General features: G+C 37.5%; 1 protein-coding gene across 18 annotated transcripts in view; it reads left to right on the top strand.

Annotated features, from left to right (window-relative positions):
* LOC140477439 (uncharacterized) overlaps window positions 1-16863 on the top strand; it is a 520360-nt gene that overhangs the window by 64417 nt on the left and 439080 nt on the right. For all 18 annotated transcript variants that reach the window (XR_011960730.1, XR_011960729.1, XR_011960728.1 and 15 more), the window contains 2 exons: window positions 9605-9675; window positions 14697-14832. Coding sequence is in view for 14 of the 18 variants with exons in the window: in XM_072571355.1 (XP_072427456.1) it covers window positions 9605-9675; window positions 14697-14832 (207 nt within the window). In the remaining 4 variants the exon portion in view is untranslated. The remainder of the gene's footprint in view (window positions 1-9604; window positions 9676-14696; window positions 14833-16863) is intronic.

Below are 16863 nucleotides of genomic sequence, written 5' to 3'. Positions count from 1 at the left end.
CAGGATTGGATGTAGACATAGTCGCATTGGTAATGGGGAGAAGATTCTGCACCAAGTTAAATCTAATCTTTCCAGACCTGAGGGAGAATAAAATGGCATCAAGAATGGCAGTGTTGGACACAAGACCTCTCTAAGTGATAGAGGCAGTTAATTTCAGGGTTTGAAGTTTGGTGTCGAAACCAGGGGAATAGTCCTGCATGGTAAGGAGGCATGGTTGATGCAAGGTCAAGTCCTGTGATGTAGAATGTTCAAGTGGGCGTGGTGGTCCTGTGCAAGCACATGGACCACATGAAAGCAACAAACGCGCAAAGAGGGCAGGAACAAAACAAATCCGGCTCCTCAGAATAGCCGGAAAGGCTTTTGGAACCCGTGGAACCCCCTCTGTCTAGCATTGAAGAAACCTTGGAAGAGGCCATTCCATGAATGTGGCGGAGCTGCTAGCGGAGATGGACAAAATGGATGTTGCAGTCTCAATTTGTTTACTGCCTGAAGAAGAGAATGAATTTCTTTCAAAATGCTCCTGTTGCAAGAGGCGGGCTATGATCTGGTACATACTGCCTGTATCCGAGACTGAGTTGAGGAATTGGATCTGGTGTAAAAATGCCTTAGGAGAAACTTCAAGAAAAACAACAGGCCTACATCCCCAGACTAGGAGGAGGGATACAGTGATTGTAATGAGGTCAACCAGGTGAATGTCATAGAATATGAGGTCCTTGATTGGGGCTGTTAACTGGTCCAATCAGGGGGCCCTGGCTGACACATATAAACAGGAGTGTCAGAGGTTCTGTTCACTTTGACAGCTGGCTCTGAAGAAGCCAGACCAATGTCAAGGACTATGCATGTAAATAATGGGTGACTTGGACTTGGTGACAGGATAGCAGCCTGTGGAGTTACTTCAGAGAGAAACTTTAGGGAGGTGTTTAGCTTCCTGAGTATTGTGGGAAAGCATTTAATCACTTTTGTGATTAATGCTTTGTTAAAGGTGAAAAGCTTTAGAGAGTTGGGGAGTTGAATTGTTTACAGCAGAGTTCCCAACATTCTCCGGTTCTTGTTGCCACAGTACTTGTGTGACTGGTCCACTTATGTCAATGGTAACCATCCAGGATATTTAAATAGCTCAAATGTTGAAAAGAAGATCTGTTGCAACATTTTTGCTGAAACTTCAAGTTTATTTTCCTTCGCCTCTTGGATGGCTAACTTCTTTGGTAATATGTAGAGCTCAGAAAGTTTGAGAAAACTATTAAATTTCTTCTACAATCATACTAAGTCACATTTGACCAATCAATTAAGTCAACAGTTCATAGATTCTGTATGTAGAACATCTCTGTAAAGTTGTTCCCTAATTTTATTAATTTTTGTAAATTTTGTGCTATTTTTCATCACAATCTTGTTGATCAGAAGAGAATTATAGTTCCCACTGTACAAATATCTACACAGCTCCTCATTTTTATGTTTATTGACTTTGGGGATGAAGAAGTTCGAGCACCTGTTTCTGTGACAGTCGAAAGCCTCGATAGTATTGTGGACAACATTCTTATTTCTGTTGTTTGTTTAGAAAAGCAGGGGTTCAGTTAAAGCATTTATTTTCATTCTTTTATGGATTCTTGAAGTTTCCTTAGTCAGGTCTGAATTGGTAGTGTTTGTAAAGGTGTAGTTGATACATTTATTCATATCACTTGTTTCAGTTTGAAAAATGTTTTTGACAGCAGAGGTTGGAGCACAATAGGATAGTCCCACTCAAGATATTTTGCAACACTTTATTATCAACATGGATTTTTCTTTAAAACTTTACCAAAAAGACATCTGTCCATGTTTCAAATATTCGTAATTTTAATCAAATAACAACCCACATCTATGACCAGTGGTGTCCTGCAGGGATCAGTGCTGGGACCTTTGTTGTTTGTAATATATATATGCACACACACACACATACACACACACACACATATGGAGGAGAATGTAGGTGGCTTGATTAATAAGTTAATGGATGACATAAAGATTGAGGGAGCTGCGGATAGTGAGGAGGATTGCCAGAGGATGAAGCAGGATATAGATAAGCTGGATATAGATAAGCTAGATAAGTGGGTGGAGAAATGGCAGATGGAGTTTAATTTGGCCAAACGCAAGGTAATGCGTTTTGCAAGATCTAAGGAAAGGGATGCATACAGTAAATGGCAAAACCCCTCACAGCATCAACATCCGGATGGATCTTGGCATACACGTCTACTGTTCCCTGAAAGTTGTAACAGAAGTGGATGAGTAAGCCAAGAATGTAAATAGCTGGCTTGCTTTCATCGTTTGGGACATAGAGTATAAAAACTGGTAAGTCATGTTGTAGCTGTGTGGACTTTAGTTAGGCCATATCTAGAATATTGTGTATAGTTTTGTTTGCCACACTACCAGACAGAGAGGGTGCAGAAATGGGTTACCAGATGTTGGCTGGTTTGGAGCGTATTTGCTCCGAGGAGAGTTGGACAAACCTAGTTTGCCTTCATTTGAATGTAGGAGGTTGAGGGTCAACTTGATAGAGGTTTACTAAAGTGTGCAAGGCATGGATAGTCAGTGCCTTTTTTCCCAAGTAGAACTATCAGTTACTCGGGGACAGAGGTAACACGAGGTGAGTTTAAGGGAGTTGTAAGAGGCAATTTCTTTTACATAGACAGTAAGTGCCTGGAATCAGCTTCTGGAGGAGATGGTGGAGGCAGATACAATAGCAATGTTTAAGTTTACAGATACATGAAAAGGCAGGGAGTAAAGGGATATGGACCACATAGAGGAAAAGGTTTTTAGTTCAGAAAGCCATCATGCCTCAGTGGACCAGATATCCTAAATTAATGCCGGTTCCTCTGCGGTTCTTTGTTTTTTTGTTCTATTTGTGTTAGAGTATCACAGAATTATTGTCGCTCAGATGGAGGCCATTTGTCCATAATGTCTGCATTGACTCTCCAAGTTAGCAATGAATTTAGTATCATTCTCTCGCCTTCTCTCATAACTCTGTATGTTCCTCCCTTTTTAAATAATGGTCTAATTCAATATTGTTTCAAACCTTAACCATTCACTGCATTAAAATGTTTTTCCTTTCATTGCTTTTGCTTCTTTTGATTTTTTTCCCCCACCTATGTTCTCAAGTCAAAGAGTCGTAGAGTCATAGAGATATACAGCACAGAAAGTCCTCTGTCCTTTTATGAATGGGGATCATTCTTCCAATCTACCTTCTGGAACCACTGATAGTTTTGAATAACTCTTTAAGCTACTTCTCTGTCTTTTTTTCTTTCAAGGAAAATTATCCTAACTTCCTAACTGAACTTCCTCATTCCTAGAACCGTTGTTATAGATCTTTTCTGCACTCTTTTTAATGCCTTCATTTAGACTGCATCAAAACTGAACTTGTATCTGTTAGTTCTTGGTCTTGTGTTCTATAATCCTCTTAATGAAGTCTAAGATAATGTATGATTTGTTAATTGCTTTCTCAACTTGGTTTGGTCATGGTTAAGAATTTAGAGTCATAGAGATATATAGTACTAAAACAGACCTTTCGGTCCAACTTATCCATGCCGAGCAGATATCCTAAATTAATTTAGCCCCATTTGCCAGCAGATGGCCCATATCCCTCTAAACCCTCCTATTCATATACTCGTCCAGATGCTTTTTAAATGTTGTAATTAAACCAGCCTCCACCACGTCCAGTGGCAGCTTTTTCCATACAAACACCATCCTCTATGAGAAAAGGTTTCCCTATAGGTTCTTTTTAAATATTTCCCCTCTCACCCTAAATCAATGTCTTCTAGTTCTGGACTCCCCCACCTCCAGTGAAAAGACCTCATCTACTTACCATATTCATGCCCCTCGTGATTTTTAAAACCTCTGTAAGGTCACCCCTCAGCCTCTGATGCTTCAGGGAAAACAGCCCCAACCTATTCGGCCTCTCCCTGTTGTTCAAACACTCCAATCCTGGCAACATTCTTGTAAATCTTTTCTGAACCCTTTCAACTTTCACAACATCCTTCCTATAGGGAGAGACCAGAATTGCACACAGTATTCCAAAAGTGGCCTAACCAATGTCCTGCACAGCCGCAACATGACCTCCCAACTCCTATATTCGATGCTGTAACCAATAAAATAAAGCACACCCGGGGCCTTCTTCACTATCCTATCTACCTGTGATTTCACTTTCAAGGAACTATGAACCTGCACCCCAAGTTCTTTTTGTTCAGCAATCCTTCCCAGGACCTTACTATCAAGTGTTTAAATGCTGTCCTGATTTGCCTTTCTAAAATGCAGCTCCTCACATTTATCTAAATTATACTCCATCTGCCACTCCTTGGCCCAGTGGCTCAACTGATCAATTGCATTTGATCTGCTTCATGTGAAAAATCAATAATTCTGTTTTGTGGTCCTGGGCTTTGTTGTTTTTATAACTAATGAACCTACTTTATGAGTTGTGATACATCTGCAATACAGGAGGGATGAACCCAGTTCCTCTAGACGTGAGTAGGGACACTGCACCCATACTACAAATTCATCCTGGTGGTTTATAGAATTTGGCAGAGGAAGCTAAAATTTCATTTGCACATTATGTGTGATCATTACCAGGAATTTGGACATGCTTAGTTGTTGATATGCCCAGAAAATTGGGAAAGTGTGACAACACATTAAAGTGTATATGTGAATCAAAGAATGAAGAAAATCTTACTAGTGTACCTTTGTTATTCCTTTTGTCAGTGTGGATTTTTAATGTTTGTTGTATGATGAGCTAATATTATAGTAGAAAATAGAAATAAGTGGGTTTGAATCAATTGATACAAGTAACATTTATTGATATTAAAGTATCAGGATAATTGGGTTATATTTTAATTATAAATTAGAATAAATAATTTTTGCACTGAACAACATAAGGGAGGTGCTGTACCTTCTAAGCTGATTCTCAATAAAATTCCACTTTAAATTCTCCTTGACATGCAGATTCAGCAATATGCTGCAATGGGATTTGAATTTTCATGTAACTGACAAAATTGTTAATCATTGCTGTGTTTTTATGCTTTTTACAAACTGACAGAGCAATGTTTACACTTCTTAATGGCTTCCTTTATGGTTGCTAATTGATTTGCTTCATTACCATATGCCATTAGAGTAGTGGAATGCAGTAAATGAGCTGTTTGATGCTCGAACATAATGAACTAATTAGGCTAATTAAAATCAATGCATGCCAATATTTAACCAAGAATTGGAATGCTACTTTTATCTGTGGAAGCCACCAACTCAGTAACTGAGATCTAATGCTGATTTATGAGTGCCTGATGATCATTAGTTGGAATAAATTGATTGTAGTAGTAAAAACAGCATTATTCAAGTAGATGATACTAAGTGCATTGTCAGGTCACCAAAAAGGGCAAGCTTACACATGTTGTAGATTGTCACCTTAAACCTCTGTTCGTATATCAGACTGCTGATGTGAAAACTTGCTTTATTGCTCAGATGGTTATTAAATAGGGTAAACTACTTTGTGTGATGGATTTTCACAATGGTGGTGAAAATTTAAATAAGAAATTAAATTTTAAAATGACAAGCTTCCCAATTAACATACTTTTGTATGCATATGTTCTGGTGAGGGAAATACAAATAAAATAATGATACATCTGACAATGCTTCTGAATTTTATCAGAAATCCCTTTGCCAGTTCATCTATTCAGGTACAGGTGGCTTCAATGAGATTTTTTTTCAGTTTGTGCTTGGACTATGATGTAGATAGGAAGTCATCTTTACAATATAAAAATGGGTTTAGATTGTTCTATTTTTAACCATGCAACTCACCCCAACATTATTTAAAATGCCGCGGGAAGAATACATATTTGAGTAGGAGCTAGAGCAAGGATAGGAAATAACTCGACAGAGGCCGCTATCCCATCACCAAGTCACCCTTTACGAACATATGGAGAGTCCTTGACACTGATCTAGCTCCCTCAGAGCCAGCCCTCAGAGTGAACAGGATGTCTGACACTCCTGTTCTTATTTGTCAGCCAAAGGCTCCCTGACTGGATTTGATTAAAAGCCCCAATCAGGGAACTCATATTTTGTAAGGATGATCTACTGACCTCATTACAATCACTGCAGGATTGGAGACAATGTCAAATAAATGGTTTTAAGGAGATTTTTTTGAAGATGGGTTGAATGTAATGACTGAAGGCATGAGGTGTGAAATTAGGTTACAGTTGATTCTCCTGGCATGGTCGGATAAGAACGTGTGAGAATTTGTAAACCACAGCTCTGAAGAAATTTTATTCTGCGTAGGGATGTGATTGAAGGGCTTTTAGTAGGACACTCATAGTTTATGTAAGGGGCGGCATGGTGGCTCAGTGATTAGCACTCCTGCCTCATAGTGTCAGGGACCCAGATTCGATTCCACCCTCGGGTAATATGTGGAGTTTGCACATTCTCCCCATATCTGCTTGTTTTTTCCGCTGGGTGCTTCAGTTTCCTCCCACAGTCCAAAGATATGCAAGTTAGTTGGATTGGCCATGCTAAATTTCCCATTGTGTTCAGGTATATGTAGGTTAGGTGTGTTAACCATGGGAAAGCAGGATTACAGGGATAGGGTAGGGGGATGGGTTTGGGTGGGATGCTGTTCAGAGGACTGGTGTGGACTTGTTGCGTCAAATGGTCTGTTTCCACATTGTAGGCTTCATATTCAACATGGAGCCTAAGGAGCGAGACTGTGACAAATGTAAACTTTCCCTCCTCCAAATCAAATGCTGCCCCTTGGCGACATCATTGGAAAGCGCACTGTTAGTTTCCCTGTAAACACTGGTAGCCTTGTCATTACCACACTTGTTTTTTCTACTATTGCAAAATTATTAGGTTGCTTATCCAAGATCTTGTACTGGATGAGCCGAAATTTCTTCCAATGAAACGTTGGGAAATCTGACGCAGTTGTTATCAGTCCCTTTTCCAAACTCTCTATATTGATTCCAAATCTCTCTCTGGCAACAGTCTGAGATTAAACTGGCTATTTGCGAGCTTTGTGACTTCACTAAGACTACCTTTTTCTACCTGCATAACATCAGTGAACTTCATCCTGCTTGAGCCTATTTACGGCTGAAACTCTCGTCCATGCTTTAATTACCTCTAGATTTTACAGTTCTAATACACTTTTAGCTGATCCCTCATTTTCTCTGTTCACCAAATTTGAGGTCTTCTAAAATTCTACTGCCCATATGTCCTAACTCATTTCAAGTTTGGTATGGTACCCTTCTTGCTTTGTGGTACGCCTACATTGGTTCCCCGTTGTTATGGAGCAGTCTGGATTCCCTGGAGTGTATTATGGAGATAGCCTAAACCTTAACTTTTATATTTTGATGTGGAGGTACTGGTGTTGGACTGTGGTGGACAAGGTCAGAAGACTTCACCTGATGAAGGAGCAGTGTTCTGAAAGCTTGCAATTTCAAATAAACCCGTTGCACTATGATCTGGTGTTGTGTGACTTATGACTTTATATTTTTAAAAATGAAATTGTAAGTTGCTTTAATCAAAATACATTTTATTCTTACAATACAGTTAAAATAAAACAAAAAGAAAAATTTGCATAACTTGACTCTGTTGAAACAGTTAACAAACGAATGTATGTTTAGCCACATGTCATCAAATGTTCCCATGTACACACCTCTTGGCAAAAATGCAATTCACAAAACAGGCATTATTCTCACGTGCTGTTCCTTCATTCTAGCAGCAGAGAACTCAAACACTTAGCTCCAGCAGCCAGCAGAAACCTTCTCAGCTAAATGAAACCAAAATTAAACCCTTCCTGGGTCTGTGGGAAGTCTGACCCCACCCACCCACACCAACTAGCCACGAAACGACACGACCAGCTATCCTTAGTAGCCACACACACAGACGACAAGCAACATGAATTCGACTGGGACAACACTACCATTATAGGCAAGCCAAACAGAGAACAGCCAGGGAATTCCTAAAGGCATGGCACTCATCCACAGACTCTATCAACAAACACATCGACCTGGACCCAATATACCGGCCACTACAGCGGACAGCTCGAACTGACAACCGGAAGCGACAGAGACAGGCCACTATAAATGCCGGAGGAAACAGCACAGAAGCGCTTCACAGGAAGCTCCCAAGCACTGATGATGTCACCTAGACAGGGGACGAAACGTTTGCAAGACAAATTCCCAGCTTGGCGAACAGAACCACAACAACAAGCACCCGAGCTACAAATCTTCTCCCAAACATTGAAATTATTAATGTGCTGGTTGGAAAGAATTAGCCAACAGGTTTCCTTGAATTTTACATTGATTGACCTGAAACTAATCTGGGTAAAAACATTTAACAGGTTTACATCTGTCTTGAAATCGCAGCATTCAATCCATGAACACTATGGCAGAAACAATGGATGAAAACTGCTTACAGTACTCCAGATGTGGTATCACAAAAACCTTGTACAGTTGCAGTCAGACTTCCCTACTCTTATGCTCCAACTCCCTTGAAATAAGGACCAACATTCCATTAGCCTTCCTGATTATCTATGACATTGTATGCCAGCATTCTGTGTTCAAGGACAAGTACTCCAAATCCCTTTATATTGCAGCTTCCTGCAGTTTTTCCCATTAAATGATCGCTATCTTAGTATAGAGCACACAATTGTAAAAGGACATAGGTAAATTGAAAGCATCAATGGATAAGTGGCAGATGAAATTTGATGCAGAGGAGTGATTCATTTTGATAGGACAAATGCAGAGAGACAATAGAAAATAGAGTGTCTAATTCTAAACAGCATGCAGGTTGCAAGAGTAGTTAATTTATGTTAAGAAACTTTACAGTATCCTGGGCTTTATTACTAGAAGCATAAAGTATAAAAACAAGGAAGTTATATTTGTGGAGGACACTAGCTCATGTTCAACAGGAATATTGCGTCCAGTACTGGGCACCACACTTAAGTAAAGATGTGAGGGTATTAGAGAGACAGCAGAACAGATCTGCAAGAATCGTTCCAGGAATGAGGAACTTCAGTTATGAAGGTAGATTGGATAAGATGGGACTTTTTCTCCTTGTTGAAGAGGTGAGTGAAAGGAAGTTTGATCAAGGTGTTCAAAATCATGAGAGGTGTGCATGCATAGGGAAAGGGTGTTCTCATTTGTGGAAGGATTGACAGTGAGTAGCCTAACTATTAGGTAATTGACAAAAAGATGCAATGGTGATATGAAAAGCCAATGCAGTAAGTGGCAAGCATCTGGAATCCTTTACTTGAGAGTCTGGTGGAGGACGATTCAATTGAGGCATTTAACAGAGAATTGGATTGTTATCTGAAAACAAAGAATCTGCTGGGGTTGAAGGAGTGAAATGAGGTATATTGCTTCTACAGAGAGCTGGTGCATAGAAGATGGACTAAATGGCCTCCTTCTGTGCCGCAGCAATTCTAACAATCTGTGATCCTATGCTATTTTGAATGATGCCATTCAATGCAATGTTAAAGGATACTGTTGTCTATCATGCTTCATGGACAAAATCTGGAAATAAGAATCTTTAAAACCCTTAAAAGGGAAGTACCCTTTATTTCTGCTAACCATATTTCCTTTCTTTTTATGTATTGTAGTTTCCTTCCCTTCACTTGAGGAGTATTCCATTGGAGCAAGTTGCGAAACCAGCACTTCGTTGTTCAACGATGTAAGTACAGAGTTAAAGACATTTTGTCTGCTTTTGGTCAAGCTGTGTAATCCAATGGCTTTTCAATGTGCTCCACTGGAATGGAAACATAAATAGGTATGACTTGTGCAATGCATACTGTACCTAAAAAAAACCCCAAAGAACTGCAGACGCTGGAAATCAGAAACAAAAACAGAAATTGCTGAAAAGACTCAAAGTTTGGCAGCATCTGTGGAGGGAAAGCAGTGTTAATGTTTTGGGTCCAGTGATCAGTTCTGAAGAAGGGTTGCATGTTGTGCCTAGTTGAACCAAATATATTTTGACCTAGCAAATGACCCTTAAAAGAATTGCTGGATGTTGTTCAATAATCGGTCAAAGAACATCTCAGTTTTTTCCTTAATTGTAACTAAAATATTGTGCATACTGGAAATCTGGAAACAGAAAGGCTGGAGCAACTCAGCATCTGTGGAGAGAAAAACAGTGTTAAAGTTTTGAATTTTTGACTCTTCCTTGTAACAAAGTAAGTTTCTCCATTACTTTATGTTTTTATTTTAGCTTTTTTCTTCTTCTTCTTTGTTGGTCTAGAAGAAGAAAGTGGGTGCTCTTTAGCTCATGTGGAAATTGTTGCCCACTTTTGGCTTATTTATTTTGACCCTGACTGGAATCCCTTTCTTCCTGCCCCTCGGTTAGCACAAGGGCCAGTTGATCTGCTTCACCAAGGACCATCAGCAGAATACCTATTAGCCTCCAAATGTTCATCATCATCAATAAATGAGGCCCATATCTGAATTTCATCTTCAAGCTGGCACATTCTGGAACTCGTATTGAATTTGTTTGGATGCAACTAATTCGGTTTCCAGAGAGTTTGGCACTTCACTGTTGCCCTGCAATTTTTTAAACTATAATATTTTTAAAAACAACAAAGGGCATATTTAACCAAATTGTCAGTTGCAGGATGTAAGGGTTATTAGTACAATTATGTTCCTAGCCATATTTATATAAGATCAGTTAATATAATACCAGTCAAATTGATATGAAATTATTGAAGTATTTGTCATGGTTGTAAAACCACAGAGCTTTCCCTGTTGTTTAGACTTCCTCAGCTGGAAAGTTTTGACATCTGCTAGTTTGGAACAGTTGTCAGCAGCAGGGTAGCTGCTTTCAGGAACAGTTGGCTGCATGGCTGCATGCCAGCTTGTACCATCTGTGCACCTGACATTTCTTTCTAATTAACAGAGGGGTTAATTGTTTTGACAGGCTCAAGTGTAGTGTCTAACATTACCCAAGGGAGATACATAAGTGTAGGAGTGGCAGGGAACTGGAAATGGTGAAACTAGCATTCTGTTGTCAGACATTGGTTAACAGCAACTGATGGTTTTACTACCTAGGCATTTGCAATAAGGTTGAACAATTTTTCTGATGAATTATGCCTATCTGTTGTAATAATGTAGAAGGAATTGAGCTTAGCAAGGCAAAGACCACTGCCTTGAGGCAATTGTGGGGGACCAATTTGCATGTTATTACTGCATATTCATACCTAATTTTGTTAGACCATGCTAATAGAATAAAATGGCAGGATAAAAAAACCTACCCTTGACTCTGTAGCCAACAAAGCTTACGCATTTCTCTTTTTCTTTCAATTCTGATTGCTAATCATTTAGGTAAAGATTCAGGTAATGGCAGAAATGCTATTTGTTGGTCACGCCACATAACCTACTCTGTATTCTGAGAGATTATTTATTTATTTTAGTTTTGTATAGTATTCATAATAGTAATTTTAAATGGTTCACAGCTGTTCTGAATGTGGAACACTTGGACAATGATATTACACTGCATGCTAAAAATAGATACCACTTTTAAATTATGATTTAAGTTCAGCAATATTTTCACACTGCTTTATATTTTTACATTTTTCATGAAAATGCTTTCAAATGTAACAGGATATTTAATCAGTAATGTGTATTACCCGGATTTCACACTGAACTTAGCTCACAAAACTTGTGTGAGAAGACTGGACTTTTAGATCAGAGGAAAGTAGTCTTTATTTTAACTTTTAAACATCAAATAAATATTTTGCCTTTATAATTAATAATTGTCATTGCATAAGCTCCAGTTTTATAAACTTTTTTGTTGTTTTGTTTCACGGGTTTTGGCGTTGCTGGCTCAGTAGTCATTTGTCACCCAACTCTAATTGCTGTTGAGAAAGCAGTTGTGAACCAACTTCCTGAGCACTGCAGTTATGTAATGCTGATATACCAACAGTGCTGCTCAGAAAATTTCCAGGATTTTGACACAGAAATGGTGAAAGTTTGATGGTGTAATACTATGTCACACTGGTGTGTGAATTGGTGGCAAACTTGCAGTTGGTGGTTTTCTTAAATCACTGCTGTCTTAGACCTTCTTCAGTGGTAAAGGTTGTAGGTTTGGAAGATACATTAGAAGGAGACATGGTGAGTGCTGCACTGTGTCCTGTAGCTTGTATGCAATGTGACCATAGTGTGCTAGTATAAGACTCTGGGATGCACTTTAACTTAAGTTGGAGTACCAAAATCAATTATAGTTATAAACTGAGTGTGAGAGAAAGCCAATCTAAAAGTCTATTAGCCCTGATTAATTTCAAGACATATTCCAGACATAAATATGTCTTCAAAGGTTTTCACAAATTTTAGTAAGTTTTTTTGGAAAAGTACAAAAGAAATTTGTTTTGTTAAGCAGTTTTTTGGTCAATCCAGTGTGTGTACTGAAAACACACTGCATATCAGCCAGCATCCAAGGAGCAGGAGAATCAACGTTTCAGGCATAAGCCAGGTCACGTTGGAACACCAGTTTGTGACACTAGTTGCCTGAGCACATGCCTCTTATTCTGTTTTATTGACCACTTTCTTCTATCTTCAGACTTCATGTTTGGGGCACAAACCTACCAAGAAACATCATGTATTGGTCTCTGCTATCCACAGTCCCCTTTACATGATTAGATACATCCTAATTTCTAATTGACTTATTAGTGCGTGAACAGTTCATGGCCAATTTTGGAATGGTAAGGTAGTGTCTGCCCAATTCCTAATAAGTTTCTTTAAAAGCAATGGCCATTTTATTGATATCTTTTCCACCTGTCTGCTGGTTCATTTTTTGACATCCCAATCACTTTATAAGGTTAGCCCGTTTGGGATAGCTCGACTTTTGTTTACCAAATCTCTACCTGGACAAGGTGGCCACCTGCTTAGTGTGTGTGTCACCTTTTTGTGATTTACTATCCTCCCAAATGTTCCAACTGGTACATTTAAAAAGTTCAAAACAACTATAAGATTGCAAAATTTATCACAAAACCTAATTCCAGAAAGTTATATAATTAGATATATATTCCCATTGGTTAGTTATACATTTTAAGTTTCAAAACAAAATGAATCAAAGCATTTACTTCAAAACATTTTACAATTCATATTAGCTTGAACCATTAAAGCAACCAACAAAATTGCACATATTACTTTTGATCTGGACAATAATTTATGGCTCTTTTCCTTACAAGAACTGTTTTACAACTAACCATAATTGCACAAAATATCAATTTTATCCTCATTTGCTTAATCAAGCCAAACTTATTGAAAAATAACTCTATCTTACACTTGTGGTTTAGAGAGTGCATGTTTAAGGAAGTAGATGTATCATATTATTTTAACTTAACTAATATTAGGTGGGTTAAATGTTATTTGTGACTAATTATTGGGAATGGGAGGAGATTGTAAATTGCCCAATTTACAGCAAACCCCTCTGAGGTCTTTGGGCCGATCTTAACCAAACCTAGTGGCCTCATACCGCTGGTATATCATAGGGCATTGATGTCTAAACACTTCTGTCAGGGTGGCTTTGGCATCATAACTGAGGATCCTTAGCCTTATCTACTCTGTGTCTCTGCTAACACCATAAATTCACTGATTTAAGCAACTCTAACAATATATTCCAGGAATGAATCTTCGTCATAAATACAGACTTTTCTTTCGTATTTAATTTTTGTTATATTTTATTTGTGTAAGATTTATGTAAGTTATATTCCAAGAAACTTCACACCATTACTCAATGAAAGAGGTATGCAGGCAGCATTTAGAACCAGAAAACATGTTAGAAAATGTCAAGCAACACTAAGAGAAGGAGAAGGTGAGACAAGAGTGAGAATTTGACAGAGTGATAGTATGGAAGAAGAACCAGTGTTGCAGGAAAGAGATCAATTGCTTCAAAATGTTTTGATTTATGCCCTTCAAATTGATGAAAAACAAGTCCCAGAGTATGATATTGACATTGAGATGTTAAAAGAGCCACCTTCGGTCTTCTGGACAAGTTATAGTCCATTGTTATGCTAATAATGAGTCACATGACCTACTGAATATTCTTCTCATGGGAACAACAACAACATCAAAATACTTCTTGAAAAACATCAGAAAATGTAACAACTGGGTAATATCGGCAAGAAATCTCTCTGTTTTGGCTGAAGAGGAAAGAAGTTCTAAAGTGGTCTATAATGAAATATTTCAAGTTTAAATGAACATTGTAAGTGCATCCTGTGGCACTGAAAATGTAGAGATTGATGCTACAGATGTTGTCTTTTAACATTGAAATATTCAGAGATAAACAAGTGTTGAGAAGATTAATGTTAATGAGGTTTTTAATCTTGAGGATTTACAGAATGAAGCAGGATATGGAGAAATAGTATATGGTAGAAACTACAAGCAGGTACAGTTTCAGATCCAGTTTTTTTATGAACTGTTGTATTTAAAATCTTTTGCTGTGCATGAATGTTAATTATTATTTAATGAGTAAAGTAACTTACTGGCTCATGGGGCCAGTTAGCACAGTGGTATGTTTATTAGTGCTCGATTACCCATCGCTTCCTGCGTTACGAGTGGTCTGAGTTACATGTAACCTGTCCTGACCTGTTGTGACAAAGTAATTTACATTTTCTATAATTTTGCTTTTGTAAATTTTTCATGAACTGTTGGTAAATATCAAAATTTTATTTTGTCTATGAACTACATCCTTATACCCAACAGAAAGAAATCAGAAGAGACATCAAAGTCCCACTTGGAAAGCTTAAAGTCCCAATTCATAGCTGGAGATCAGATGGTTGAAAAGCCTCCTGAGGACTTAAAGGAAGTGTTAAGTGACAGTCGTCAAAGTAAGGCTGAGGTATGTTTAGTTCTGTTATTCAAAGAAAATTGCATGAAGCAGAAAGTGCATGAATACCTTCCAAATCAGTTAGAGGCAATGGAAACAAGGCAAGTTAATGAATGGTGGTCACCATTGGCCATAAAAGTCTATCCAGAAAGGTTTAGTGGCTCCAGAGCATTAATTTTCTAATTTTCTCATTGTCAATGTTTGTTTCTATTTGGAACCATCTACAAGAGATTGATTGTATCCAATGACAGGTATGCTTTTGACAGGCCAGTCAGCCAATAAAATAGAAGAATTCTCTCAGCAACTTCAGCAATTGTAAAGACACCAAAATAAAGATTGAGTTTTTCACATGATATTAAATGAGGAACATAATCATCAGAACAAATCAGTTTTTATTTTATTATTTTGGAAAATTTGCAATTTTTGAATGTTCCCTGGGAATGAGAGACCACAAATGGATAATTTGCTTTTCAGAGTTAGGGAGCTTGCTCAGTCAGTATTACTTGGTACACCATTTAATAATGTAGCTATTCCTGGTTGAGTAAGACTGAACATTTTTACTGGTTTCATCGTTATAATAGAGGATAAGTAGTTTGCCACAAATCTGTGATTTCTAATAATTTCATGCGCAAAGACTGTAACCACGCGCCTTATGGAAGTAGAGTAACTTAAAAATTTCCATTGTTAACTACATGTACGAATGCCAGATGTTGCGCTGACTGCCTGGCTACTCATTATACAAAGGTCCCCGATTAATGACTCAGGACTTATGAATGCTCCTACTTACAAGCAAGATCCCATTTTACGGTTAATGTTAAAGTTCCAACATACGAAAACGTTTATTCGTAATACTAAACAGATATTTTATACTGTACTGTATTGTGTTTCAACTTATGAACAAACTAATTTATGAATGTATTCAGGAATGGAACCTGTTTGTAACCTGGGGACCTTCTCTGTGATACATTCTGTGCCAATGTCCTACTTGTGGACCACTTTTAAAAATATATCCAAAAATATTAACCGCTGTGCAATTGTGGTATTTTCTGTTTTTGTTTAGGATTTCATTTGTGTTCAATGTATTGTTTTAAACTATTTTGTTAATGTTCTTCATGCAATATGATCATTAGTCTTTGAGTTCCAAAATTAAAGAACCATTTAAAATGATTATTTGTGTGAAATTTCTGTAGCTTTCATTTTTATGAATTGTATGCTAAACTATTCTGCAACATTTGTATGCCCTTAGAATACCCCATAAATTCATGATCTTCCTTGGGAATGGCCTAATATAATGAATGTAATATAAGTAAGATATCACGTTCTTCTGCAAGGTCTGCAATGTTACAAATCATTGAAAATTTAGTTATAAAATTAAATACTTTCAGTCATTTTAAAAGTGAGAAAATATCACATATTTCATTAACAAATCTTTGTCATAAACAGCATAATTTCTACGTTTGTCTCTTAACTGATAGTCAATACATAATACAAATATAATACTTTAAACAATCAAGCTTCACTTTAATTACACCTCTATCTACTATTGTACTTGAACTAAAACTATAGTGCAGTTTATATGGTAACAAAATTGGATTTTGGTGAATGTATTAAATGATAGAATGTATTTTGTCTACATTGTTCATGTTATGACTGAAATTGGAGGAGTCCACTGTCTTCTTGTTGTACCAATACTCTGCCAGTCACAAGTAAATTTTAAATGTTTAACCAAGTTTCCAATAAGGCTAGTTATACGCTATATATATAATGTTGAAAATAAAAGGATTTATCAGAAAATATCCCTTCGAAATGAACAAACTTATTGATTTTACGTGAAAATGAGATTTATTTATCAAAACTGTGCTAATTAACAAACTTTTTAAGATGCGAAATTATAAATATCTAGCATTCATAATACCTGCCTGTTCATACCACTTCAAGGAAAATAAGAAGACAAATTTATCTGTAGAGGTTCACTTTGAACAACTCTTGGCTCATAATTGTCCAATTTTGAAGGCAACAGGATAAGATGTTTTCAAATGGTTG

This window comes from Chiloscyllium punctatum, chromosome 5 (assembly GCF_047496795.1).
Source record: "Chiloscyllium punctatum isolate Juve2018m chromosome 5, sChiPun1.3, whole genome shotgun sequence".
NCBI classification, from domain to species: Eukaryota; Metazoa; Chordata; class Chondrichthyes; order Orectolobiformes; family Hemiscylliidae; genus Chiloscyllium; species Chiloscyllium punctatum.
This window is presented reverse-complemented; position numbering and strand designations above follow the sequence as displayed.